This window comes from Nannobrachium achirus (genome assembly GCF_963921795.1).
Source record: "Nannobrachium achirus genome assembly, chromosome: 9".
In the NCBI taxonomy this organism is placed as follows: domain Eukaryota; kingdom Metazoa; phylum Chordata; class Actinopteri; order Myctophiformes; family Myctophidae; genus Nannobrachium; species Nannobrachium achirus.
The window spans coordinates 52,241,414-52,255,296 of NC_137818.1; the positions used below are offsets into that span (position 1 = coordinate 52,241,414).

The 13,883-nt window shown below is 41.2% G+C and overlaps 1 protein-coding gene across 1 annotated transcript in view; it reads left to right on the forward strand.

Moving 5' to 3' along the window:
* The window catches only part of LOC308292060 (uncharacterized protein), a 33,767-nt gene extending 23,674 nt beyond the window's left edge, over window positions 1–10,093 (forward strand). Inside the window, exon 4 of the mRNA XM_080734287.1 lies at window positions 1,934–10,093. Within this exon, the coding sequence (XP_080590413.1) occupies window positions 1,934–2,102 (169 nt within the window). The 3' untranslated portion in view covers window positions 2,103–10,093. The remainder of the gene's footprint in view (window positions 1–1,933) is intronic.
* The last annotated feature ends 3,790 nt before the right edge of the window (window positions 10,094–13,883 follow it).

Consider the following 13,883-nt stretch of genomic DNA (forward strand, 5'->3'; position numbering starts at 1 on the left):
CACACACACACACACACACACACACACACACACACACACACACACACACACACACACACACACACACACACACACACACACACACACACACAAAGCGGTTTGCCATCATGTTGTATGTTTAGCTGCAGTTTGCTCTGTGGGTACACAGGCCAGATCAGAAATAGAACCCCCGCGTCTCGGATTTACGGCACACATGTGTCCGCGGCTAAATCCGGAATGGACGCGTTAACTTCCCTGAGACCAGGCAAAGTTAATACACACACGCACCTCTCCCATTACCCCAACAGGCAACTCCTGACGTAACCGCCATGTTTTGAGTGGTGGAAAGATGGCCTTCTCTTTGATCTCGGGTCTCGCGTTATCTAAGATTTACCACTCTGTTTATGATCGATTGATTGATTTTTCTTTATTAAAGTGTCGTGCTTCCAAGGAAGACCAGCCCATAGGACTTACAGGACACTTTTACATTTCATTTGACAAAAACAGTGAACCAAACATAACAATTCAAAACAATGATCAAACGAATAGGCTTCATACTGTACTGTACATGGCAGACAGGCACATGCACACATAGACATCCAAGTCCCCTTTTACCTGTCTGTAAAAAGTGCTCTCTCCAGACCCTGAATGCAGTTTTTACTATGGCGAAAGAAATGCAAATTCCCTCTTTCCATGCCATACCTGAAGGCAGCATTCAAGAGAATTGCCTTGTCCAAGCTCTCCTGAACAGCATTTTATGCTGAAAGAATTGCCCTCACTGTGTAGAAATCCATGCCGTTACGCCACATCTCCATTATTGCTTTTTTATGCTTAAGTTTGGTGTGGTATCAAGTACTGAAAATAGCCGACCTCCAAGCTACAAGTTGTCAGCTTGGAGGTCTGCTATTTTCTATATTTTCACCAAATGGCCCTTTTAGAAACGTCAGCCCCTGCCTCTCTAACATTCTCTGCACGTCCCTGATGGTGGATCTCATAAATACAATACAACTTAAAATAAGACATTGGGCTTGTCACCTTACATTTTTAACAGGAGACCTGGCTACTGTACTGTATACTGCATGTGCAATGTTTGAAGTTGCAATCCAGAAGTTTGTTTTAAAGAACAAAACATTACTTTCGCAAATGTGTATGGTGGAGTGTGTTACACTATTTATAGTGTAACACACTATTACACTATTACACTATTTATAGTGTAATATTTATAGTGCATCTGCAGTGAGAGATTTTTAAAAGGGCCCTATTATGAACCAGGTCTTATGCCTTATATGCCTTAACTTCTTTGCCTTTTTTTACTATTTTGTTTTTGTTTTTTAAATATTTCAAATAGCTGATCTGCAACTTCACAACGTGCAGATGTAGATCAGCATTTGAATTATTTAAAAATGTTTTTCAAAATAGTGAAAAAAAGGTAAAGAAGTTAAGGCATAAGGCATAAGACCTGGATCATAATAGGGCCCTAGAGTCTGTTGTCAGGTAGGGCACCTGTTGGTTGAGAAATAGCCCTGCCTGGAGCTCAGAATCCCAATGTCTCCCCTGGACAAGCAGCGGTAGAGCTTTGGTCTCCCACATGGGAGAAACCTGAAGATTGAAGCATTTATTTTATTTTTAATAGAGGATTTATAGGTGAAAATACTAACTTTTCATACTAAAATGCTAAATATTTGCAAAATGTACATACTGTACATACAGCATACAGTAAGGGCTTCATTCAGTCAGAGCGACTTAAACAAGATCTAAAGCATTCATGATGCTTCATTTCTGATTGGTCATTTCAGGAATGCAATCGCAGAGCAACATCAAACTGCATGTGTGTTTTGTAGAAATTCAATATTTTTTGTCCATTTTTTTTTTTTTTTTTGTATAGATGTTTTTCTTTCTTTCTTTCTTTTTTATTCAGATTAATCTAATGACCCTTCATTTATTCTGATTTCAGGTTCTCGCGGTCGGATGAGCTGTCCAGGCACCGGCGCTCTCACTCGGGAGTGAAACCGTACCAGTGCATCGTCTGCGAGAAGAAGTTTGCCCGCAGCGATCACCTGTCCAAACACCTCAAAGTTCACCGCTTTCCCCGAAGCAACAGGACAGGACGCTCTGCAAACTGACCCCAGCGACCCCGGCAACCCCACCCACGTGTGTGTGTGTGTGTGTGTGTGTGTGTGTGTGTGTGTGTGTGTGTGTGTGTGAGAGAGAGAGAGAGAGAGAGAGAGAGGAGAGGGGGGGAAAGATCCATGCTCAGAGAGGCCGTGGCTGGACATCTGGACGTATCTTGTTTTATTCGTGCTCCTTCTGTCGGAAAGACGGTTCACGTTCGTGGTACTGTGATAAATTATTGGCTGGTGAAGAAAGGACTCGAGCTAAGCTGAAAAACTGTTACTTGACATGACACCCACGTCGGTGTATTAAGCTTCTTGTACATTACAACAGTGTTTAGTTTTTGTTTTTCGTTTTTTTTTTAGACTCTTCTTGGTCACATTCAAAATGTTTTAGATAAAACAATCGGATGCTTTCAAAGAAATATTTGCAGTTCAGAGTATTCTTTTTACACTTTGAGGTGCAGATTGTTGTTGGCGTGTATGCTTGTACAATTTCATAAGCTTTGTGATTATCGTCACCGTCGGGCAGAAACCTCGTATCTCCAAGTTTCACATTTGTATGTTTTTCGCGAAGTAAAGCCCTGCTTCTTCATACAAGGCTGTCGCACAAAAGTAGTGAAAACAGCAGATCTACAAGCACACAACGCCTCGCGGTGCGAGGCGTTGTGTGCTCGTAGATCGGCTGTTTTTACTAGTTTAAATCATTTTTAAAATAATAAATACAAAACTAACGGTTTCGGACATACAAGGTTTCCACCCGACAACGACTTTATAAACGTTATGACAATCGCGTGGCCTGGAAGTAATGACCAAAAGTCAGTGTGGACACCATTTCTAATTAGTGTTTCTAATTAGCGTCCTTTTCTTCCAGTGAATGGAAATCTTAATGCTACAATCACATGCTAGACAATTGTGTTCTTCCAGTTTTGTGCCAACAGTTTGCGGAAGACTGTTTCCTGTTGCAGAATGACAAACCCCCTTTGCCCCCCAACCATCACCACCACAGACAGACACAAATGCTCTCTCGTACAGAAATGCTTTGTTGACATGTGTGGGAAACTGCCTGCAGACAGTGCAACCTTAAAGCTACAATCCAGAACTTATTTTATGAAAATGTAATTTTAAACAATGTGTGGTAAAGTAATAATACAATATAACTACCGTTGTTCCCTATTGAGCTTGGCAAACTTCCTGGGGCAAGCTGCCCAGATCACACATGTCACATGTGTCTTCTTATTTCTTCACTCTTCAAAAGGCGCCTGCAATGTAGTGCATTTGAAACTACATTGCAGTGCACATCATGGGGTGATCACTGCTTGCCTCCTGTGAATTGTTTTATTTTTGTTTATTTTCTGTTTATTTCATTGCTGAGTGAGGTCAGCAGACAAAGTGACATGAGTCAGATGAAAAAACCTGGGTGAAATGTGCCAATCTCAACAGGAAACAACGGTAGCTAGTGCATCTCCAGTGAGACATTTATAGACCCTGATGTCGGATAGGACACTTACTAGATGACAAGCTCTGTCTGAAGCCCATGTGCGCAAAATCTCCACTGGTCATGGCGGGGGATTCCCTTTGGCAGTGTGGTAGATGTGGTCTCCCATATGAGAGACGTGGGTTAAGATATCGGGCAGGACATAAAACATGCGGATTGCAGCTTTAGTCGTCCTTCTGAAAGAATTGTCTGACCTCACTAATGCTCTTGTAGACGAACGGAAGCAAACTGCATTGGAAAACCATCCCAGATTAGTGCGGAATACGGTAGCAAATAGTGGAGAATACAGTAGCAAATAGTGCAGAATACAGTAGCAAACAGTGGAGAATACAGTAGCAAATAGTGGAGAATACAGTAGCAAATAGTGGAGAATACAGTAGCAATTATGTTTTGTAAACCTGGGCCCCATCTTTTGATAATTTGGAAGAATCTAAACTATGCAGATTCTAGGTTATTTATTTCATTTTTGTAACTGTCAAGCCTCCAAATAATCTATAGTGCAGCATAAAAGAAGAAAAAAAACATAATTCCCCTTTAGGCTTTAAATTCCTCCACACGGCTGGCATGATGACTGCAGTCAGCTGATTGGCTACTGTTATTATCACGTGACTTCAACATGGTGCTTCTTCTCTTTACACCCTGTAACTCTGACACTGTAAGCTCCTCAGTGTTAATTTAACTCAGAGAGTTAAATCATGTATCCAAATGGAGCCGCCATGGTCCATTTTGTTAACATTTGGTACACGCTCAGATTTACAAACTGAACTGGCTTCTACTAGGTGTTTCAGGCACGATTTGCCGGATTAAACGTGGCCAGTAGTAGCATCGGACCGATACTGAGACTGATACTGAGCATCTCATGTCTTCTATCTCATGATGTGTTTGTGGTGTGTTATTGAGCTGTTAAACAGATATAGGGCTTCATTCTGGACTAAAATGCTTCTGTGAAGAGTTATGGAGGAGCAACAGCCTCCTTTTGATCTACCAGCTGTTAGGAGTGTAAGTGTCTTGTTCCGGGACACTTTAACATGTAGACTTGCTATGTATGCCCATATAGCACCCGTATAACATCACTGTAACATCTATAATATCCTTGTTGTCGGGTGGAAACCTTGTATGCCCAAAACTGTTTGTTTTGTATTTATTGTTTTAAAAATGATTGAAAATTGTGAAAATAGCCGATCTACAAGCACACAACGCCTCGCATCACGAGGCGCTGTGTGCTTGTAGATCTGCCATTTTCACTAGTTTTGTGCGACGGTCTTGTATGGTGAAGCAGCGCTTTATTTCACGAAAAAACGTACACATTTGAGACTTGGAGATACAAGGTTTCTGCCCGACAGTGGCGATATGTGGCACATGTATCCTGTAGCAACCACATCGTAGCAGTCCTCAGAGAAACACGGACAAATCATTTGTTCTAATGACTTTGCCTTTTAATCAGCGACAGTGTTGAGTAACTGTGACTTTTTGTCATCTTGGCATGAAGTGGTCATGTTGGCCACCTGATCCAAAGAGTATTTATTGTACACCTTGGCCTTTTCCTAACCTCGCGTCACCAGGCTTTCTCGAGGGAAAGCCTGGTGATCGTATACAACGGGCCGTTTGATCCGGTCTAGGCGGAAACCACAAGCAGAAGAAGCGGCGTCACTTTGTTTTGTTTCCCCCCCGTTTGTTTCCCAAATCCCTATTAAAATGCCCGAGTAGCCTAGTGTAGTCTTGCCAGTCGCTACGAGTTGGACTAAAAGATGCATATAGCAAACAAATTTTCCAAAAGCAAAACTATGCCGCATCAAGGGCATCAAGTATGCCCTTGAGCGCAGGGGAATTATTTTGGGTTAAAACTGAATCCGGTTTGATCTTTCCGGCCAAATTGTAGTCCTCTGAGAACTACGACATGACGTGAAGTGGTTTCCGCTCCCGACTGGATCAAACCCCGAAAGGTGAAGGGATCCCAGACTAGCCTTTTTCTATTGAAACAAATCAGTGCAGCAATTAACAAACGTGAAATGTAGCACCCGGCCGGGTGTCATGAAAACATAACATGACAGATGCCACTCGACATACAGATTTGGGTTCCCATAGAGTTATGTAACTGCACTTTAATAAAACATAATTCTGCTCCCATAACCTTCTAGCCAAACCACAAAATTGCATTGTCAGTCTGCCTGAACTTGTGTTTTTTTATCTGGAGAGATGGTTAACAATGTCACAGAGACATATTAAGATATCAAAGCCATGCACTGTCGAGATTTAGCACCCTAGTATAACGACCGATTTGTAAAGATATGGGGCAGCAAGGCAAGTTGACAGCGATGCTATAGCCAGTTTACAACGGCCTGCGAGCCCTGTGAAGTGCCATATCAATCAATGCAACGCTTACTGTCACTCTGTAATTATCTCCTCCACTGCTACAACCATACAAAGCTCTTCCTCTTAAAAACATGGATCAGTTGCCAAACATACAGTAACTGAAGCTGTGTGGTGCGGCAGCGTAAATTCTCCAAATGTTCTTTTCCGCAGTAATTGTCACTCATCTCAAGTTTAATTGAGATTAAACGTGACTTGTCACAGCATATTTGTGTCTCGTGGAAGAATCGAAGCTATGCGTATTCTGGGTTTTTAAATTTTTGTGAGCTGTCATGCCTCCAAAGAACAGACACCATGATAGCCTATAATTTATCTCTGACATCGTCTTGCCAAAGAAATGCTTTCTACTTGTACTGTAAGAGAGAACAGTTGGGTCGTGGTGTAGTTTATATACTCACGGATTGGTTTCATTTGGATTTCAGTTGGATTACACTATAAAGGAGGGACGCAATATGGCTTCTGCAAAAAGAAAATTAGAGATGTACTATAAAACCTGACTGTTCATTTAAAGCGGGTGTAAGTGATACGTTTGTCTGCTGTTGTTGTAAGTTAAAGGTCTATATTCCATTTAAGTGGTTGTTCTGTAACATAGTTCACCCCATCTCTTTCCAGCTCTTTAGTAAACGGAGTTCTCTCTCCTGATCAGGTTCAGGTTCAGGTTCAGGTTCGGTTTATTAGTCAAATGCGTATCCATACAAGTACAGACAAACAATGAAATGCTTGTGCCAAGAGCACTCTCAGCCTTATTGCACACAAAACAATACGACAACAACAGGTCACCCAGGACAACCCAAAAAACAACAAAACAACCATACAGTGTGACAGTGTACAGTTTAAAAACTGCGTATATTGCACATGACTACCTACGTCTCGCTTCCATCTCTTCGTTAAGCAGCCTGATTGCTTGAGCATAAAAACTATTACTGAAACGGGTGGTGTGAGATTTGATGCTCTGGTAACGTTTTTTTGAAGGGAGGAGATAGAACAGGGAATGGGCGGGATGACAGCTGTCCTTTAAGATGTTCTCTGTCTTTTTCTTACAGCGTGTGTTATAGATTGTGTGTAGCTGTGGTAATTCTGTGCCAATGATTTTGGCAGCTCTCTTCACAATTCTCTGTAACTGTTTACTGTCTTGAGCAGTCACGTTACCAAACCACACTGTTATGCATCCTGTCAATACACTTTCTATGGTACAGCGATAGAAATTAACAAGAGCCTTGGTGCTTAGGCCAAATCTCCTGAGGCGCCGCAGAAAGTACAATCGCTGCTGCGCTTTCTTAAGGATACCTTCGCTGTTTTGAGACCATGTGAGTGATTGGGTACAATTGGGATCCCAACCTGAATTTTCTGTTTTACTAAAGAGCTGGAGGAGATGGGGAGACCCCTGTTACTGAGCAAACACTCCATAGCAATCATTACTATCAGAATATAGGGTTAGGGCTATCAGAACTTATTTGAACAAAATACTGTAGCTATGTTCTACAAATAGACTCAGTGTAGAGGGAAAGCGGACCTATAGTGCCCTGGGGGGACCCTGGTCTACTATCTATCATGTAGTTAAATCAAGTGGGGGCAAGCCATCAACTTTGCCAACAGACATCAAAATAACTTGAACAAAGCAATGTTGAACTCTGTATGTTAGGGCAGTGGTTCTCAACCTGTGGGTCGGGCCCCTTAGGGGGGTCCCCAAATTATGTTGGGGGGGTCCCCAGATGATTAACTTAAAGTGCAACATTGTTTTCTCACTCAACAGTAAACAAACCAACATAAAGTTTAAGTGTATAGAGGTTATCTGCACATTTCTAAAGTGACAATTTGAGGACGTTTTAATACTTCTAAAATGTCAAATTAAACATTGGCCAAATTGTCAAATATTAGAGTGCAAAATTGTCTCTCCCTTGTTTCTCCCTCTCTCCTCTCTCTCTCTCATGGCTCTTTAGCCTTTGTAAAGTGTCTTGGGATAACTTGTTATGATTTGACACTTTAATAAAATTGAATTGAATTGAATTGAAAATTGCCAATCTACATGCTCACAACGCCTCGCAAACTAGGGGGTCCCTAGTTAAAATATGATTATTTTGGGGGTCGCGGCCTGAAAAGGTTGAGGACCACTGTGTTAGGGAATAAGAAACATGTATGTTTTTTATTGTGGGCTCGCCTGGAAGGCGAGCACACGTATGTTATCTTCATTATTTATAGTCAGTCAGTCAGTCAGTATCTCCTCAAAACTTTGGCGCGATTCATCTCCTAAACGCTTACACCTTTAAACACCATTCAAATTTTTATGTGTTCAACTTACTGAGTACACGTGTGCTTGTACTTTTGGTTTTGAAATGTTTTGTAGTTTAATTATAAAAAAATAAAAATGTTTAACTTTAAGCACCCAATGCATTTTCAATGGGTTTAGTGAGTGGAGACAGAGTGAGACATAGGAAAGGGACCCATGTTTATATTAAGTCGCTGTGGCTGCAATATTCACACTTCAGATATGCTATTTATATCAATGCGTTCACACAGGTCTGCTGTCTGATTTGATCCAAATGTCTAAGCTGTGTGATGTATAAAACTATAGTTATAGTTAAAACTATAAATAAATGTCCCTCTACACTCTACTGATTGACACAGCTGTGATTAAAGGCTTGGCTGTCATTGGCTGTTCTGTGGTGATGTAGCCTTACATAAGTCGGCCCTGCAGTGACAATGCGAAAGTCTCGGCAGAGACGTCTTAATGTAAGGCTAGTGGTGCTGCAAAGTAACCAAGTACATTTACTCAAGTATATACAAACATGTAGATCTAGAACACATAGAATATGTACAGTAAGGTTCAGTAGAGTACAGTAAAAGTACAGTAAGGTTCAGTAGAGTACAGTAAAGTACAGTAAGGTACAGAAAGGTACAGTACAGTAAGGTACAGTAGAGTACAGTACAGTAAGGTACAGTAAAGTTCAATACAGTACAGTACGGTACAGCAGAGTACAGTACAGTAAGGTACAGTAGTGTACATTAAAGTACAGTACAGTAAGGTACAGTAGAGTACATTAAAGTACAGTACAGTAAGGTATAGTAAGGTACAGTAGAGTACATTAAAGTACAGTACAGTAAGGTACAGTAAAGTACAGTACAGTACAGCACAGTAAGGTACAGTAGAGTGCAGTAGAGTACAGTACAGTAAGTTACAGTACAGTAAGGTACAGTAGTGTACAGTCAAGTACAGTACAGTAAGGTACAGTAGAGTACAGCGAAGTACAGTACAGTAAGGTACAGTAAGGTACAGTACTGTACATACATACACAGGGTATAGCTGCTCAGATTCACCGCTCCACTTCGAACAGGCCGGACTGGGCCCGTCAGTAAAATGAAAGAGAGCATCGCCTGGGCCCGTCAGTAAAATGAAAACTTGACACTTTTACTATTATTGTTTTGGGTTGGAAGCGAGCCCACACTGTTTCGAAGGAACAGTTTTTCTAGTTTTATTTGTTATTATTGAGCCTGCTACATCAAATGGTTGACAGACACTATTGGAGGTACAATGTGCCTTGATGGCAACGTGTATGTATGAAGTGCTTAACTTTGTAAAATATGCTTTGCAAGGCATTCCTTCCATGCAATATGAAAAGAAGAAAAAAAAGCTTTTATGAAATAGTGTTATTATGTATGCTCACGAATGTATGTAAATATTGTACATGCATCTGAAAGAAGAACAGATATATTCCTCTAATGATTTCTGCAGTTATGAAAAGAATTTCTACAAATGTGTAAAGAAAGTGTAAATAACATGATAATTCAATATATATTGTAAAAATTGTAACTTACTCTTTGTTCTTTTGCCAGGGGTCTACAAAGCACATTCTATTTGTTACACAAAGGACATGAATGACATTTCTCTCAAATGTATTAAACGTTTAATTGACTGGATTTCAAAGTAAAATGTCTATAGACTATTTTGAATTGCAGCACAACACATCGCGAAACACGTCAACTCTGTTATACACGTGCTATGTAAATAAAATATTTTATAATTGTATTTAAACAATGTGATAATTCTGTGCTATGTATGTGCTATGTAAACTCCACGCAAAGAACAAGCCAAAAGTTGTATAAAATGTTCTATTTTTGTTTTCTCTGTTCTACTACATAAATGCATTTACAAATAAACATAAAAACTTAAATAAATCTGGGTTTCTGCTTTGATTTTGAGTGGATTGAAAATCATAATGTATCGTGTATCAATTTCAGTTGAACACAGAATCATGTGTTGACATGAAACATAATAAAAATCCCCACAATGAATAAAATTGTGTGGGACTTTCATGTTGACATGTTCACTAAATCAATTACATACTGTACTGTATATACACTATCATGGCATATTTGATGCATTTATTCATCTACGTGTGAACGTGTCTCATTAATTTACAATGCACTGTATGTTGGTTATGTCATTATAGGCACAATTTCTCCTCATGTCTCCTTTATTGCGACCGTAGGGAGCAAGTTTACTGTGAGAATCGTCACAGCTTGACCGTATGTATGTATAATGTATACGTGTGACATCACAGGTGTCATCGCAGTGATGTCAGATACTCAGAGCAGGGATCTCCATTTATAGGCATAAACAGGTGACATCACAGTGATGTCAGATACTCAAGCAGGGATCTCCATATATGGGCATAAACGGGATTCTGTTATGGATCTCCATATATGGGCTTAAAAGGGATCGTATCCCAGATGATGCCCTGTTAGGAGAACCACACTAACAGAATCCATATATGGCCAAGACAGATGGCCAAGACAGATGGCGCGACCTCGCCCTTTAGGGCAAGGGGATCGAGGGCAAATCTTAAACTTACTAACTAGAAAGACGTGTGGTCGTCGTGATGCGAGTGACACTTGCAAATGAATTCCATTTTACCATTTGAATTTTCCCCATTCAAGTCGATGGGGGAAATTAATTCACAAAGAAATTAATGGCCATATATGGAGATCACTGTGTCAGTCCTTCTCCCTTGTATGCCCATATATGGAGATCCCTGACGTCAATATTAAGCCCATATCTTGGAATGCCCATGGACATACTGTGTCAGTCCCATGTGGTCTATGATGTCAGACATCTATGATGTCAGTCATCTCCATATTTGGGAAAAGTTACATTTTTGATTCTTCTCCGTCTTTTGTGTATCATCGTCCTTGATGATTTGTTAATGATATTTTATTTCACAAGATTTCTTGTTACTTAGGGGAGGCCATGGGACTGGCTGTCGTCTTCCTTGCTGACGTCGGCTTAGGCAGGGTTTGAACCACTCACCATCCGCATGAAGGGCAACATTTTTGATTGATTGATTGATTGATTGATTGATTGATTGATTGATTGATTGATTGAAGAATTTATTAGAAGTTTGCATTAGAATAAAGTACAGTTTCATGACAGCACAAATCACTGGTACAAGGTCAACTAAAAGGAGATCCTAGAAAGCCAAGGCTTATTTCCACAGGAACCTCACTTTAGGTATCGCATATAACATTGAAAGACAGACGGATAGAACATAGTACTTTATCTAGGATAACATCAATTTCAAAAGCAGAAAAAGCATAACATCAAATACAGAAAAAAAGGGGGAAAAAAAGGGGGGGGGGGGCGTGGGGGCTTAGTCTATTTACAAGTCACGAGGAGCAGCCGCCTGAAGGTGACTTTTCATACCAATTTTGAAGGAGGCTTTTGATTAAAGAAAATGTATCCACAAATAAAAGAATATAAATTCAATATATAACGTATGGCCCAGTGCGTGCCAACAAAACTGTGGGAGAAGTAGCGCTGCAACATAAAGTGTATCTAGAAAGATGGAAAGATGGATGGAAGGAAATAAAGTCTGGTTTATATAGTCTGGTTGCACTAATAAATCTCCCACATAGAAGCCAAACAGATCATTGGGTGTTGCAAAAGCAGTCACATTTTACTGGAACTTAAATCCATCTTTATGATTGACTTAACAGGTATTCAACATGGGGAAACTGTTAGAGAGAGCATAACATCTAGACTTTTAGTGACCATGTTATCGCTTATCTCCATCTGACACCTTGATCCCAGAGTCATAAACCTACACAAACAGCATTTTATCTCCTCTATATTTTATCTCCTCCTTCCTCTCCCTCTGCATGTAAGGAATTCAGAGTTTGTCCTTCTGTGTATGCGCTGAATTCATTAGCTCCCCTTTCAATAGAACATCCATTCCAAAAAACAATTTAACGTTTCAGCAGCTGCCATGTTCCAGATTTGAACGTGTTGCACTTAAGTGATGAAAATCTTTGGGTTTTTCTCTTTCCCTTTTTTTATATCTATTTAGAGTAGGCATATAGCCAATTTCTTACAATTTAGTTTGTCATGCCAATTCCCCAAATGCTCACACATTTCACTGCTGGCACTATGCCAGCTCATCTACCAGTGAGGAGCCCCCACCAGGAGGACGTGGAACATCCACCCAATGGTGAGCATTACCTTAGCGTTCAAACCCCCTGTCACTGGTGCAGCAACCGGGCACCACCAAGCCATATGCATTCCGACATGTCTCCTTTCCGACAAGTCTCCATTCTGACACTAACCTAAGTCAATGTCGGAATGGAGACATGTCGGAATGGAGAGAGCCCCCCGCAGCGACCTGCAACATGGCCAATAATAGGCTACAGTATATGCACAGCAGCAACACACGAGAAGTTCTCAAAGGTGTTACGAATTATACTAATGAGGCTCTGTTCCATTTCATGTAGCACCGTGGTTCTCAAAGTTTTTATTTCAAGGACCCCATAACTCTGAGTGTACAAGTGTGGACCAAATGTGTACAAAAAGTGGACCCCCATGAGGGTCCCTGGACCATACTTCGAGACCCACTGCAGCAGAGTGTTTCCAGTGAGCCAGCATGCACAATATCAGCACCCTGACAATGTTTGACCAGAATGGAGCAGAGCATTCATTTGTATTATTGGTAACACCTAACCTCGCATCACCAGGCTTTCCGCTGGGGGGAAGCCTGGTCTTCGTTTACTAAACGGGCCGTTTGATCCGGTCGGATCAAACGTCGGATCAAACGTTTTTCTGTAGTCCAAAACGGACTACACTTTGGCCGGAAACAACGACCGGAAACAGTTTCAACCCAGTTAGCGCATGCGCAAGTAGTTAGCGCATGCGCAAGTACGGGTTAAAACTGTTTCCGGTCGTTGTTTCCGGCCAAAGTGTAGTCCGTTTTGGACTACAGAAAAACGTAGGAGCCCTTCCGCTCCCGACCGGATCAAAAGCCCGAAATTGGAAGCCAGCCCAGGCTAGGTAACACCTGTGAAGAAATTGAGAAGAAACCCAACTTCTCTCCTAAATGGCTGCTGTGCATATAGCCTATTGTGCTCATATGGATGCTCCACCAAGCCTTATGCATGATGATGGATTCGAGCCCCCATGCAGTCTCTGTGGTGGTGGACAGGACCCCTGCACCACCAGGGCGACCTTCTTTGGCTTTTCAACAGACAGAAGTCTTCATACAGTGAGCCCTGCAGACCAATTTCACCTCCCTTTCTACTTTCAAATGTTATAACGCTGTCTGGAGCACGTTTCAAATCGTCTTCAAACTACAACAATGTTCTTGTGCTTCTCTTTGGGGGAACAGCTTGCTCCCAACTATTGTTTGTTTGCTTTCATTGTTTGTTTGATATCCCCATGTCGGCGGAGGGATGAAAGTGAGGAAAATGCATTGCTTCCCATAAAGTTGCACAAGAAACATAACAGTCGGAGAACAGGAGGAATGCTGACGGCAGATTCATACCACATGCGACGCAAAGTAAACTCCCCGGCCTCAGCGCTATACTCTCCTCTCTCCCCGTTCATGTCCTCTTTCCCTTGCTTCTTCATCTCTAGCCCTTTCTTCCCCCCAGGGGCGTCAAAA